The 15,018-nt window shown below is 33.7% G+C and overlaps 1 protein-coding gene across 1 annotated transcript; it reads left to right on the forward strand.

Annotated features, from left to right (window-relative positions):
* The first annotated feature begins 3,167 nt into the window (after nt 1-3,167).
* On the forward strand, nt 3,168-7,951 carry LOC135838335 (uncharacterized). The gene is made up of 6 exons (XM_065353914.1): nt 3,168-3,538; nt 3,627-3,719; nt 6,965-7,115; nt 7,245-7,381; nt 7,479-7,625; nt 7,712-7,951. Exons 1-6 carry the CDS (start codon nt 3,466-3,468, stop codon nt 7,870-7,872), a joined length of 762 nt encoding a protein of 253 aa, XP_065209986.1. The 5' UTR covers nt 3,168-3,465; the 3' UTR covers nt 7,873-7,951.
* Nucleotides 7,952-15,018: the final 7,067 nt, after the last annotated feature.

Below are 15,018 nucleotides of genomic sequence, written 5' to 3' on the forward strand. Positions count from 1 at the left end.
CAATTGATTATAAGTTGATGAAAATAATGAATCAAGTTTAAAAAAAAAAGAAAATCACTCTCCTGTAAAATTTCACTTTTTTGAGATGTGACCTTATAACTCCCGAGGTGCGAAATAGTGATCAAAGTTGAAAGTGGGGCCCTCAAAAACCTCCCATTACCAAATTTTCTCTTTTCTAAGGGCTAAATATTTCATCTGAACCATTGTATGCCATATGTTCATGCCGCCACACTGCCTTCAATTTAGAACCAGTGTGAAAGTCGGAAAACACACTGTTAAAACGCCGCCGCACCAATAAAAATTAACCTCACACCGCCGCCATGCAATTTCCTAATTGCGCACATGTCTAGTGCTTACTGAACTAAATACTATCTCCAGCATGATCTACATACAACAATGCCGGAGACGGATTATTCTGTACTTTAGACTTTACAGCAGGATTCTGGCAGCTTACATTGGATCCAGGATCACGTAAATTTGTAGCATTCCAAGTAGAAGGACAAGTTTATGAATTTACCAGACTTCCATATGGATTGAAGATTTCATTTCCTCCGGAGAATTTGTCCATATGATTAATCAAGTGATCAACAACAAAGATGGTACCTAACATGAAGTAGGTATGTTGATGATATTAAGATATTCTGGTACAAACTTTAAAGAAACAATCTCAAGGTTAGAAAAAGTTATTCAACTAATTTGTGAGCATGGCTTAGTACTCAATCCAAAGAAGACACAATTCTTTCAAAATTGTGCCAATCACCTCGGCTTTGTAATTTAGCCACCAGCAGTGCAGGTTTCAGTCATCATTCCTCGACCAGAAGAAGCATTCTTAAATATGCCACACCGACCTACGTTGCATTTTAATGGAACTCACAAATGATACCAGTGAGAGAATAGGTCGGTGTGGCATATTTAAGCATGCTTCTCCTGGTCGAGGAATTACAAAGCCGAGGTGATTGGCACAATTTTGAAAGAATTGTGTCTTCTTTGGATTGAGTATTAAGCCATGCTCACAAATTAGTTGAAAAACTTTTTCTAACATTGAGATTGTTTCTTCAAAGTTTGTACCAGATACCTTAATATCATCAACATACCTACATATTTCATGATAGGTACCATCTTTGTTGTCGTGTTGATCACTTGATTCATCATATGGACAAATACTCCGGAGGAAATGAAATTCAATTCAATCCATATGGAAGTCTGGTGAATTCATAAATTTGTCCTATCGCACATGGGTAAGAATCATGAGGCTCACTCCCTCCCACTCCAAAAATTTTCAAGACTGAACTATTTTTCAATTAATTCGAGTTTTTTTGGGTTTGTTCCATTTATAGTTACACTCACATTTTCAGTTTGATCATTCATTCAACATCCCCGAACAAAATCACAACACAAAATCCTATATCTACTTCACAGAAAAACAAAAAAAAATCATATCCTATACCAATTACCTTCAACTTACCGCCTTTTAGAAAAAATTAGCACACACCTACCAAAAACCTTATTCAGGCACCATTAGGATTACCTACTTTTACAACCATTTCTCGCTATTCTAACCCTCTAAAAAGAATAAAACACTTCACCCCAACCAAGCAAACACACAATGAGCTTTTTTCACACCTAAATACAACCCCCTCCCCCTCTCTTCACAACCTACCTACCTATAGAATAAACTACACTACAGCGGCGTGTACGTACCTACGCTCGTCCTCAAAACCGAAGCCTCTAATTTTCCGAAACCTTTACGACCCACTTTCTCTCGATCAACGGTGTATTTATACCAATCAAAAGACCGAACTTTAGCCTTTTTGAACTTCGACCGTATACGCCACGCCGTGAGCTCCACAATGGTATTTTTCCTCTAGCTTTTTTCATCGTTTAAAGGTACTATATGTAGAGAGTATATAGACATAGGCGGCGGCGAAGTCGAGCCCGAAGACATTTAAAAAGTGACTTTGTTAAATCACAAAAGACAGCATTTTTACCCTCTCAACATTTAAGCCGTGTTTAGTTCATATTACGGTTATTATGGAAGACAATACGGCGTGATTTTTTTCTATTCCTTTCAGCGCCAAAAGTTTAACCAACTTTAAAAAACAACAACAACGCTATAAACGAGAGAAGAAGGTTTTTGACGTTAAGTTGAAGTACTTGATAATACGCTTTGTATTCTGCAAACGGGTTAAGGATGTTGGTCTATTGTTAATATTACTGACGTTACAAACAATAATTACACACCTACAACATACGCGTTTAAATACTTCGCATCGTACACGTACATAATATAAAAAAGCAGAAGAAAATTTCACTATAATAAAATACCGAACTCGCGTATTTCTATTTCTTTAAAAAATGAAGTCATTTCCGGGTATAAATACTTCGATCGAGGCAAAGTATTACCCAAAGTCACCAGAATTATACGAGTAAGTAAAATAAATACGAAAGACGTGATATTTCTTTGCCATTGCCATCATTTTCGGTTCAACATCGCAGCCTAATTATACGCTTTGGGTGTTTAGACCTGCTTACGTTAGTACTCGAATTACACGTAATCCTTTACAATTCTCGTGTGATTGACGCAAAGAGACATTATGTCGGGGATATAAACTGAATTCCTCGGTAATTGCTGTCTTCCCCTTGTAATGCTGCCCTGTCACCCTGTCCAACCCATTTCTATTTTCTACGACGAGGAAGGAAAAAAAAACACTCGCGAGGCTTTTCATTTTGTATTCCCGCCGCAGCTTTTCCCAGCACGTTTTTCTTTTTCCTTCGCCGAACATCACTTGAGCTTTGGAGGACGTTTCGTGCCCATTATAAACCCGGAAAGGATAAGTTTAGGATAATGTCGTCGTCAAAATTCTCGTACAATTAATTGACAATGTTTTTCCTATACGAGTATGTATAAAGACAATACCTAAAACCCAAGTGTGATTTACCAATACGTATTATCGTATCGTGTAATGACCTTACAATACATTTACTCGAACGTTTCTTTTTCAAAGTTTTCTCTATCATTGTATTGGTTTCACTGTCAAGTGCGAACCTCGCGTCTTTATCAATGATATTTCCACCTTTATCGCTGTAACCAATGACATAATACGTAGTTGTATTTTGTATAGATAAAAAATTTACTTTTCAGAAATAATACCCATTTCCTACCAAAAAAATACTCGTCGCGACAGCTAAAGTTTCTTTTCTGCATGACAGGTGTAATTTTTGCTAGGTACCTATCGTATGCGATGCAATGATTTAATAAGCTTAATGAGCATTTATCAGGATGTGTTGTTGTTTTTTTCTGATTAATTAATCGTTTGTGTTTTTTTTTTCGGAGCAAAATATGAGAATAGTTTGTTCGAAAAAGTGATTACTTGATTGTTTTAAAGTTTAGTTTAAATTTGGTCGTGCGTGGTGGTTTGAAAAAAGTGTGATAAGTACCTACCTATTCGAAATAATATTCGTACAATGCGAATGAATTTTGTTCACTTGTGTCTGGTTTTGGCCCTTTTAGCCTGTGTGAGGGCGAATTTTACGTTACGTAAGTATTTTCCTTGAAAGAAGGGTGCCCTTTTTTTTTTACGTAATTTGAAATACCTACCAACGCGAATTTCAATTATATGTTTTAGCCCCTGATATTCAGAAATGTAACACGAGTGATCCAAATTTTAATACTTGTGCGGTGGTGTCGTTTAATAAATTGGTGCATTTGGGAGTTACAGGTAAATTGTCAAGTAAATAGGTACGTAAGGTGCATTAAAATATACTCATTCCTGAATTATTAATCGTTTATTCGATGCATCACCCCCCCCCCCCATTTACACATTTTCGAAATGACTTTCATCGTTAATTTTTGATCGTTTAGATTAAAATGTTAAATAATGCCACCTAAACTATTTTCGCTTTTTTTTTTAAGGTACCTCCTCAACTTCGATACAGCCTAATGGTTACCAAAGTTACGAAATTCATCTTTTTCTTGTCGACTTGTCGTTTATATAAATTCATAAATTACAGAAGGAAACTTTGGGAAGCATTAAAATCATTCAAACTCACCAAAAACTCTTGAAATCTAATACGATTGAAAAAAGCCATAAAAAACATCAATCGTAAAAAAAATGCTAAAAATTAGACTAGGCTACTTACATAAAGACCAAAAAAAAAACCATTAAAATCGTTGAAAATAATCAAAAACACTTATAGAACAAATTTAGCAAAACTTGAACGAAATTTTGTAAAAATGTGTCTGATGAAATTTTATAAAAACGTACTTGAAACGAACTAAAATCATCAAAAATTTCTAGAAACTGGTGGAATTTCAGAAAAATTTGGCCAAATTCAACGAAAATAGCATAAAACGTTAGCAAAACATGCAGAAAATGACATAAAAAATCTCTAAAGTATTTGAAAACGTTGTTGAAACCAGTTGAAAATTACATCAGACTACTTAAAAAGAAATTAAATCATTCAAAAATTAACAAAAAGTAAAATTTCATAAAATATAGCAAGATTTAAATAAAATATACGTAATAAAAAGTAAAAAAAAAAACGGTAAAAATGGGATAAAAACGAAAAAAGTAACAAAATCTTCAAAAATGTTCAAAAACTGATGAAGTTTGAAGAAATTATAAGCAAAAACTGTACAAGAAATTGTTGAAATGTGGTTAATAAAATCACATAAAAACACGTAAAAAGCACAAAAATCATTTTCAAACTTAGGTACCAATAATAATTGATAAAATTCAAGTAAAACTTGGAAACCTCTACAAAACATTATTTAAAGAAAAAAAAAACAAAAAAAAACCATTTAAATCAGTCGTTAGTAAGTTTCAATAATTTTGGATCTTTTCACTTGTCGTTATGTCATTTTATATAACATTAATTTCAATAATAATTTGGGGAATTTTTGCCTTATTTCTTCAAATTTTATAACTTTTCGACCATTTCAAGTGCTTATATTATGTTATTTTTAACATGTTCTTATTACACAATGTTTTATTCATTTTTCACAAAATTCATCGATTTATTTTTAAATTTTATAATTATTTGTAACGTTTTTGAGACATTTTAACAATTTTCACGTAATTTTTAACATGTTTGAATAACTTTTAATGCAACTTACAAACGATTCTATCAAAATCCATAATTTTATTAATTTTTTGGAAATGTTTTAGTAATTTTGATTCTTTTTACAACATTTTAACATTATTATACAGAAGATATTCTAGACCAATTTTGCCTGAATTTTGCTTAAATTTGACTAAAATTTCTTCTGTTTTTGATATATTTTTTTTTTAGTTTAATGATATTTTCGTGTTTTTATGAGGAAGTAATTTTTATAGATTCTCAAACACGTTTCATGCAATTTTATGTCAAACATTTTGAAATTTTCCCGATGTTTTATCAGTTTTTGGTAGTTTGAAATTATTTTAATGATCTTTAAAATGTTTTTAATTTCTATGCCATTTCCATTGATAGGTATGTTTTTACGAATCAGCTCCCCGAATGAATTTTTCATTAAAAAATTCAACCTTAAGGCCTTCATTGCCATAAAAAGTGTTGAACAGGATGTAAAGAAATTGGAGGAGTGTCCCAATAAATGCAGGCCTTGGCCAAACTTAGGAAATAAACTTCATTATTACCTATATTTATGGTGAATTTAAAAAAAAAACGAAATATGACCAGGGTATTACCTTTAAAAAAGCAAAATTTGATCAAATTCTCGTAAAAAGCAGAAATTAGGTTCTTTGTTCAATTTTTGACCTTTCGAATTGATTTGTTTTGGTTTCGAGTCACCATTCTGGAGCCTTCATGGGATTTTTGGATTTTTCAGTTTTGGAGAATTTTTTTAAAAAACGGGTAAAATGAAATGAAATGCCCAAATCTTCAAAAATGGCTGCTGTACGTTTAAATTCATATTTCAACTTTTTTGGAGGGGGGGAGAAGGATTTAAACAAAACTTCAAACAACGAATTTTCATTTTTTTTTTTCAAAACAAAAAAATTTGTGGAGAAAAAAATACTGGTTTTGCATTGAAGTGGCAGAAATAGATTTTAAAATTTTCTGCCCTAATCATTCGACAGTTTCATAAAGACGGTGCCCAAATCGGAAGTCATCTATTCTGAATGGCATGTGGATCTTTTTACGATTTACCACTATTTCTCTAAAACTGAAAAGTCCAGAAATCCGCTAAAATCTCCAGAATGGCTCATTAAAACCATCATTAATCGATTCGGGAGCTCAAAAGTAAAAAATACAGCGAAAACTAAATTTTAGATTTTGTATACCAAAGCATTTTGTAAATGAAGAATTTTCAATTTTTTCGAAAATACAAGCTGGAGAAATTTTGGATTTGAATGAACAGAAATAGATTTCAAAAAGTTGTTCCTAAATTAATCGATTGAGTTACAAAGACGATTAGTCTATTGTTTTAAATCTCATTTTGACCCTTTAAATAACTATTTTTCTAGAATTAGAGAATCCAAAAATTCGCTGGAGGCTCCAGAACCACTCTTCAAAATCATCGCCAATTAATTCGAGAAATTAAAAAAATAGCATAAAAACACAAATTTTGACTTTCCATCTTAATTTGATCAAATTTTGATTTTTTTTCAAGAATCAATTTTGAATTTTTAAAAATTTACCAAAAATATAAAATTGATAATACAGCTCATGAAATTTGGCTTTCAATTTTTTGCTGCCAATTGTGACAGAAGGGTTCGTTCAATTTAAAAACGTTTACTCAATTCTTGCAGCATAATTTCATAAAGGAGACGACTGCCTCCCAGCATTTGAAAATTTGATGCACGAGATACAAAAATCAGCGTTTCCCCCTCAGGAACCAATTTTTTCCACCCTCACTGCTTTCAAGCAATAGCTTCATCCTCATGTTCATAAAATAATTGCACCTCAGCTGGCTTCGTGCATCTAAATATTGTCATTAATAGGTAGGTAAATAATAAAATTTCAGGCATACCTTCAATTTCCATCAAGCCTCTAGATCCAATCTTCCTGACACAAGTTTGTTTCGTTTCTTCTCCCGGAAGCCCAATCAGCATGGACGTGCAACTGCAAAACGCAACAGTTTATGGTTTTGCTAATTTAAGGGTTGTTTCTACACAGTAAGTTATACCTACACGTAGTAACTAAAAAAAAAAAAAAAAAAAAAAAAAAAAAAAACGTTTTACTTCAATACCTAATTTCCAATTTCTCGAGACTAATTTATTTGTATGTACCTAAATTTTCAATAGGGGGACTAATATAAATAACAATGTAATCGCGATGAAGGGAGTGATTCCACAAATGAGGGTTTTATCCAACTACTCGATGGATGGATCCATTATGGGTCTCTCTTTGGAGAGATTTGGAACGGTGGATATTGTTTTTTGTGAGCTATTCGTCTTCTCATACCTATATGTAGATTAATCATTGGTCAATGTTCAATGATCAATATGTGCATTTTACTATTTTTTTTTCAATTCCAGATAATTATACCATCAATTACCAATCCTATCATTACCCTGTGGTGAAAAACAATCTAACCTACCTCACAGTGCGAAATATCTCACTAGATACAGAATATCACGGAGGAAATGTGGCTTACACCACAGACCAAGCAACCTCAACACTAGGTAAGAAGTTAAAATAGCATCCAAATTCCTTCAGATTTATACCCCCTCCCCCTCTAACTAATTCGAATTTATTCCATTATTCGAAGGTATAACCGACGACGACATAAACAACGTAATAAACCAAAACCTGGGCGACATTTACAACGAATACGAGGCGACTGTGAATGCGGCCATTCTGAGCGTTATAAGTACATCGGTGGTAGGATTCAATAACGAAGTATCTCGCGAAGAATTATTCGTCAAGTAAACTAGATAAGAGGTTGTTATAATTCGTCGTTAATTAATTACGTAAAATTTGTTCGATTTGAATAAATTCTTAATTCATTTCACGTTTTAGAAAATCTTGGGTTAAAACGCCGATAAAATATCTCGCAGAATTTCTAATTAACCGACTACTCCTCTCGTCGATATAGCTGAGGAAAAAAAACACACGACAAACGACAACCCTTAATTAATACATAATGAAGTGCCATAATATCGGTATAATTTTTAAACAACCCCGTTACAAGTAATTTTTCGCGCGCCTTTTCTCGTCCTCTCGCACAGATTCGAAACGAAATCCGTAGATAAAACACGAAAACCGTGGATGGGAAATTTGCTCATTATTTTCTAACCATGGACTACGACTTCGACTATAGTACGCGATAATTATCGAATAATTTACATTTTTTTTTGCTCCCTTTCGATCTCAGATTTTCAAAAAGCTTCTCGTGGATGAGAATTTCTTATCTTTAGAAACTATCAAGACTTTCTGGCCGACAAACATGGTAAAAACTTGGTCGTCGTTGCGAGTTACTTTCTTTTTCTTTTTTTTTTTTTTTGCCTCATCATAATTGCATTTAAGCTTTCTTTCGCCAATCGTGGGCCTTTTATTTGGGTATAGCGGGAGGGTTGAAAATAACAAATTCTCAGGGGGATATAAGAACATCCTACGCCATAACTGGCGAATAATGGCGCAGTGATTGCCAATTTACCGTTACTAACTCGGTTTATCAACTGCGAATTGTCAACTTTAAAAGCCCTTTCAATGATACGTAAAATTGTCGCAATATACAGCCGAACCGCCTACTTTTTATACAGGCGAGGTATTTTTACTTCGTATAGCGTTTTGTATGCCTATGCTGTACAATTATGTGCATACGTTTATACTTATTCGTTTATGTAACATATTTTACAAATCGACTCTCGAATTTAAAAAAAAGGGGTAATGTTTACCGCTGTCTATCAATGCTAACATCTTTTATCGCACGTGATCGAGTGTAGGCTAGGTTTTATTCATTGTTCAAAGGCAAACTGATAATGAACGTGTGAATTTAAAATGCGTATAGAAATATTAATAGCTGAAGTGAGCATTGTGGATGGTGGTCAAATCGATAACGGTTTTGAATAGTGAAGAAGTCGGAGATGAATAATTAAAAAGAACTTGATCATTGAACTCAAAAAACCACAATGAAAAATAAATACATTATGACATTAGCTGAATGACTTCATGGGTAGTGCCAAATTACTTAGGTAATCGTACGTATGTAAAATCAGTCCAGATTTAGGTTTAGGTAATCCAATTTTGCTGAATTTGTTTTAGTAGATTCCTCAGATCAAGAAAGAATAAAGAATCTTCTTTGCGGCAGATGAGAAAGGGTTTGTTTTTCATTTTCAGCTGTTGAAATTTCTCATCACATGGTATCTAACGGATTTTTTTTTTGTTGAGAAAACCACTACTTTTTCATTATCTTTTTTCAACCAAAGTTTCAGAAAGCTCTCCACTCGAACCCCCCCTCCCCCCCCCCCCCCGTTTTCACAATGATACAACTAGGATTTTTTCAAATCAGATTTTTAGCCATAGCAATCAAATTAGAAGTAATTTTCTGAAAATGTTTCGAGATGTGTGATAATTTTTCAAAAAATGGGTCCAAAAATCGAAAAAACCATTTTTGCATGTTTTATTTCAAATTTTCACTCGCAAAGAGGGCAATGACTCCCTTCTCCACATATTTAAAAAATGTTGCCAATTTCATCAAAAAATAAACTTTTTTCAATGATTTGAAGGTTTTTGTTGCGTGTTTGAATTCTTTCATTTTTTCACTACTTTTTTGATTAAATTCACTACTTTTTCACTACTTTTACCACCTATTGGAGTTCAATTGCTCGATACTGTCGTAACCTTGGAGAACCCCACTCAAGATTTCAAAAGTTCAAAGTTGAGTTTTTTTTTTGAAAGCTTAATTTTCTAAAGCTTGCCAAATTTTGGATCAATAATGAAAAAAATTGGAAAAATATCCAGGAAGCAGACATTTTTTACGATATTAACAACAGAACAGTAAATACCTACATACCTACTTACAACATAATTGAACGATATTTTTCATTGATTAAAGAACATGTTGGCAGTTGACACTATAAAATTCTCTGTGGGATATACAGACCTTTTTTTGTCACTTCTTTTTTGGGGGCACGCTAATTCTCGAAGGTTATAAAAGTTCATAATTTTTTGCACTCCCTGCATGCCCACCCCAAACATCCAAAAAGAATTGATTTTCGCGTTTAAAAAATCCTCTTTTTGTTCCAATATTGCCAAACTAACAATAAGGTCAGCTGTTTTTGCTCATTAGACCCCTATATTTTGTTTTTGCCAAATTTTCTGAAGTCAAAAAGTGTCAATAATTGGAAAAGTTGCTAAAAAGTGACAATTTTTGAAGGGGAAATGTCAAAAAGCGTCAATTTTTGTTAAAATAGTAATCAAAAATGGATCCCAACCTCCCATATGCTCATAACTCATATCTCCATAAAGCCTCTACCATTCTAAACTCCATTCAGCTATACCCTCTTCCACCATTCTATCCAGAAAATCCTACAAAAACTAAGAATAATATTCTCTCATTTGATACATCACTATTTGAAGTTGAACACACCCAACTCAATATACTCAGTAAGTTTAATCACGTGACTCCCACGTTTTGGAGCTATTCTCGTGATAATGATAACAGGCAAACCGGAACTCGTATTTTAAGAGTGAATTTGAGCGTAATTTTTGCAATTGATCGACATTTGTGAACTCGTGTTTTAAAATAATGTTTTTTGAAACGAAAGGATTCAATATCACAAGAAATGGACGCGTTTGCACTATTATTTGGTGAGTTTTTACCGAATTTTGACCTCTCAGAGACACTAAAACGATTGTAAAATCCGTCGGTAAGTACTTAGCTTGTACAATTCAGTTAATTGTTTTTCAGGATGACACAAATAACAATTTTAAACTCAGACACTAGAAAAATGCACTGTAGATCGTTCATAATTGAAGTCGAAACTTGGTCCAGGGCTTGAAAACTGGATAGATATCACTCCCGGTTTTGGTTTCGGTTTTATGTTTTTTGAAAAAATAAAGGTTTCGGTTTTGGTTTTGGTTTAGGTTTTTAAAAATATTATCTCTCTCGTTCCGGTTTTGCTTAAAGGGTTTTATTTCAAAGGAAACGGTTTTGGTTTCGGTTTTGGTTTCGGTTTTTTCCTTTTTTCTTCATTTTTTTAGAGGGAAGAAGGCCAAGAAAGTGATCACTTTTTCAAATACTTTGTGTGTGTGCCTAGAAAATGGCACTTTGGCAGTGCCAAATTTGTCAAATTTTTTAGTTTTCAAGCCTTTTCACCTTCAGCATCAGTTTTTACTCAATTTTGACCAAAAATGCAGTATTAATTAGGCTAATTACCTGAAAAATTCCAAAACCGAAACCAATTCAGTTTTCATTCGGTTACACTCTCGGTTTCGGTTTTGAATTTTGGAAAATAACGCTCCCGGTTTCGGTTTTGGTTTTAGTTGTGGGAAAATAACGCTCCTGGTTTCGGTTTTGGGCAATTTTAATCGGTTTTTGGGGGTTTCGGTTTTGGTTTCGGTTTCGGTTTGCAAGCCCTGACTTGGTCATATGCAGGGAAACGGGCAATTCCCATTTCCTTGCAATCATTTTCACGAGAATAGCTCCACCATGTAGTGCTCACGTGCTCAGGCTTACTGAGCGTATACTCAAATCATCAATAACTTTATTGCTCAGTATAATGATTTCATTTCATTTTACACTGATGGGTCAGAATCCATGGATCATTGTGGTTGTTCGTGATTGTGAGGTTTCTCGATTTCCACTTCCATACTTGTTCAGTATTCTTTCATGTGAACTATATGCTGCCTATACTTATGTACATGTTTAAACATGGCAATTGAGAGCAGACTCGACAAAGTTGTGATCTTCACAAATTCACTAAATTCCATCTTTCAACTAAGATCTAAATCTAAGCAACATCCAATTGCCTCAGAAATCTTATCTCTCCAATGTGACATGGATAATGAGAAAAACACCTTTTACTTGCATGAAACTTTCAATAAAAATTGAAAAATCAGCACAGATATGAGTGAGACCAACACCTCCTATACAAGAAGGCCAGAGCACTGGTTTTCTGACGTCACAGCTGGGGGCGATTGCGGCTTCATTGTCTTATAGGAGATTGCCCGATTTCTGAGTTTTTCTTGAATAATTTTTGAATGGTTAATGCTACAGATTTGAATTAAAAACCAGCTTGTAGAGGAGAAAGAGTAGATCATTTTTCATGTTTCAAACACCTATGTGCTCGATCAAATTTTCGATTTATTTCAATTTAAATGTAAAAAAATTGCAACCTCGAAACTTTGAACTTTGATAAATCGAAAATTTGATCGAGCACATAGGTGTTTGAAAGATGAAAAATGATCTACTCTTTCTCCTCTACAACCTCGTTTTTTCCCCAAAGCTCTAGCGCTTTTCGATCAAAAGTTGTGAAAGTTCAAAGTTGAGCTTTTATAACTTTTGATCAAAAAGCGCTAGAGCTTTGGGGAAAAAACGAGGTTGTAGAGGAGAAAGAGTAGATCATTTTTCATCTTTCAAACACCTATGTGCTCGATCAAATTTTCGATTTATCAAAGTTCAAAGTTTCGAGGTTGCAATTTTTTTACATTTAAATTGAAATAAATCGAAAATTTGATCGAGCACATAGGTGTTTGAAACATGAAAAATGATCTACTCTTTCTCCTCTACAAGCTGGTTTTTAATTCAAATCTGTAGCATTAACCGTTCAAAAATTATTCAAGAAAAACTAAGAAATTGGGCAATATCCCATAAGACAATGCAGCCGTAATCGCCTCCAATGCTTACGTCACGTAGACTTCTTGGAGGTAGTGCTCAGGCCTTCTTGTATAGGAGGTATTGGTGAGACACTCTCTGGTCTAAGCAGAGTGTGCTGATTTTTCAATTTTTATTAAAAGTTTTGTGCAAGTAAAAGGTGTTTTTCTCATTATTAAGGTGGTAAAAATTAGAAGACGTGAATGTTATCATAGCCTGGATTTCAGCTCACTCAGGAATTTTGGGAAATGAAACAGCAGACTCACCAGCAGAGTAGTCACTAAGGACTTCACCTGTACCAGAAACACCTGTCCCTGTAACTATCTGATGTGATGGAAGCCATATGTTCATGGTTAATTCCCAGCCAAAGTTACACCACCAACATTCAAGATTTACCCAGGAAGCAGGCCGCCGTTGCCTTATGCTGAGTACATACAGGCCATACCCTCCTCACCCACTCTAATCTGTTTAAAAAAGAATCCCCTCCAATATGCTTTACATCATTACATTAATGCCAAATCCACGTATGTCCATACAAAAAATTACAATTTTACACATCACTGATAAGGTTTGGATATTCTCAGAAGGGTTCATTGTGTTCTGATTGAACATTGGTCAGCTTTGTGCATCTTTGTGCATCTTCTGTGGTGCACTTTTACTGCACTCAGATGCAAATTTTTCAATTCATGGCATCCCAGAGTCCTATTAGTGACACAAAAAGACATTTTTTTTTTTTTTATGGACATACACGGATTTGGCATTAAGGTAATGACATGCAAAGTCCAACTCACTATCTCCCACATCTTACTCACCTGTCAAGATCATACCAATTTAAGACACTCACTCAACCTTCCTAAAACTCTACCTGAAATAGCTCATAACTAGAGCTCGGATTTTTATGATTTGTCATAGATCGCGCATTCCTATGGGTTTTTGTGAATCATACAATTCTGAGTAAAATGAGCCCAACTTGTTAGCGCATATTTTGCATATTTTGGGTATAAATGCATAAAAATGCATATTTTAGACATTTTAAGCGCATATTCGTCATATTTTGGCCATTTTTTCTATTTTTCAGTCATATTTTGGAAATTTTGGATAAAAAATCCATTTTTGGTAGTATTTTTCATTAAAAATTGAAAAACTTGAAAAAAATTGAAAAAACGATTTTTCAAATTGATTTACAATTATCTAACCTAAAATTGATTATTCAAAGTAAAATTGAAGACTTTAGCCTCCTTTTTTCGAATTTCTTAACTTTGTAGCCTTCTCTTCACCTTTAAAATGAAAAATCCTTCCTATAGATACCCATATTGATGTTGTATAAAAGTGCATATTTTGATGAATAAGGGCATATTTTGTCATAATTTGATCAAAATAAATGCATATTTTATGCGCATAAAATGATTTTTTAAGCGCATAAAAATCCGAGCTCTACTCATAACCCTTCAGTGTCAGTCTTACCCTCCTTTCTCCAAAAATCCAACCTCCTGTCATTAATGTAACAGTATAAAATGACTGGTGCCTCTAGCCTTGTAGTTGTACACTGCACAGTGACCAACCAACAGGTAACCGGTAACGGTAAATAATATAATAGTGCCCATTTTTGGCACAATTCTTAAAAATTCTCCATTTTTGTCAAAGCTGTCAAAAAGTGTCCGTTCCAGAAAAATTGTCAAAAGGGGCTAATTTTTGCCAAAATTGTCAAACAAGTCCTATTCTTACCAAAATTGCTCAAAAAAATCCTGTTCTTGCTAAAATTGTCAAAAAATTCCCATTTTCTATCAAAATTATCCTATCAGATGATCCAGACGCAAATCTCCCTTCCTCTTCAATGGTTTTGCAATTTAAAAAATTGTTCAACTATAGATCCAAAATTTGGCAAGCTTATGAAAATTGAGCTTTCAAAAAAAAAAAAAAAAAAAAAACGGTGATGAACATTGGTAATTATTTCAAATATTTTTGAAACTCGTTTCAATTAGATACCATCAAACGTCAGAAACAGATTTCCACCAGAGGTCCAAAGGTCTGAAAATTTTGATTTTTGACCAATTTCGCCAATAAAAAAAATGAAAAAAGGTGCCTAAAACAGTAAAATAGGAATCCCCAGGATACCAATATCAAACGTCAAAAAGTTTAGAAGATTTTTTAGAGTCCCAAATATTTGGAAAATTGTTCAAAAATGGTCCAGAAATGCAATTGGGCAGCTACTACTTTGCGAATCATCTTTTCCAATGACGAAGTAGAGTTTCCTTAGC

This window comes from Planococcus citri, chromosome 3 (assembly GCF_950023065.1).
Source record: "Planococcus citri chromosome 3, ihPlaCitr1.1, whole genome shotgun sequence".
In the NCBI taxonomy this organism is placed as follows: Eukaryota; Metazoa; Arthropoda; class Insecta; order Hemiptera; family Pseudococcidae; genus Planococcus; species Planococcus citri.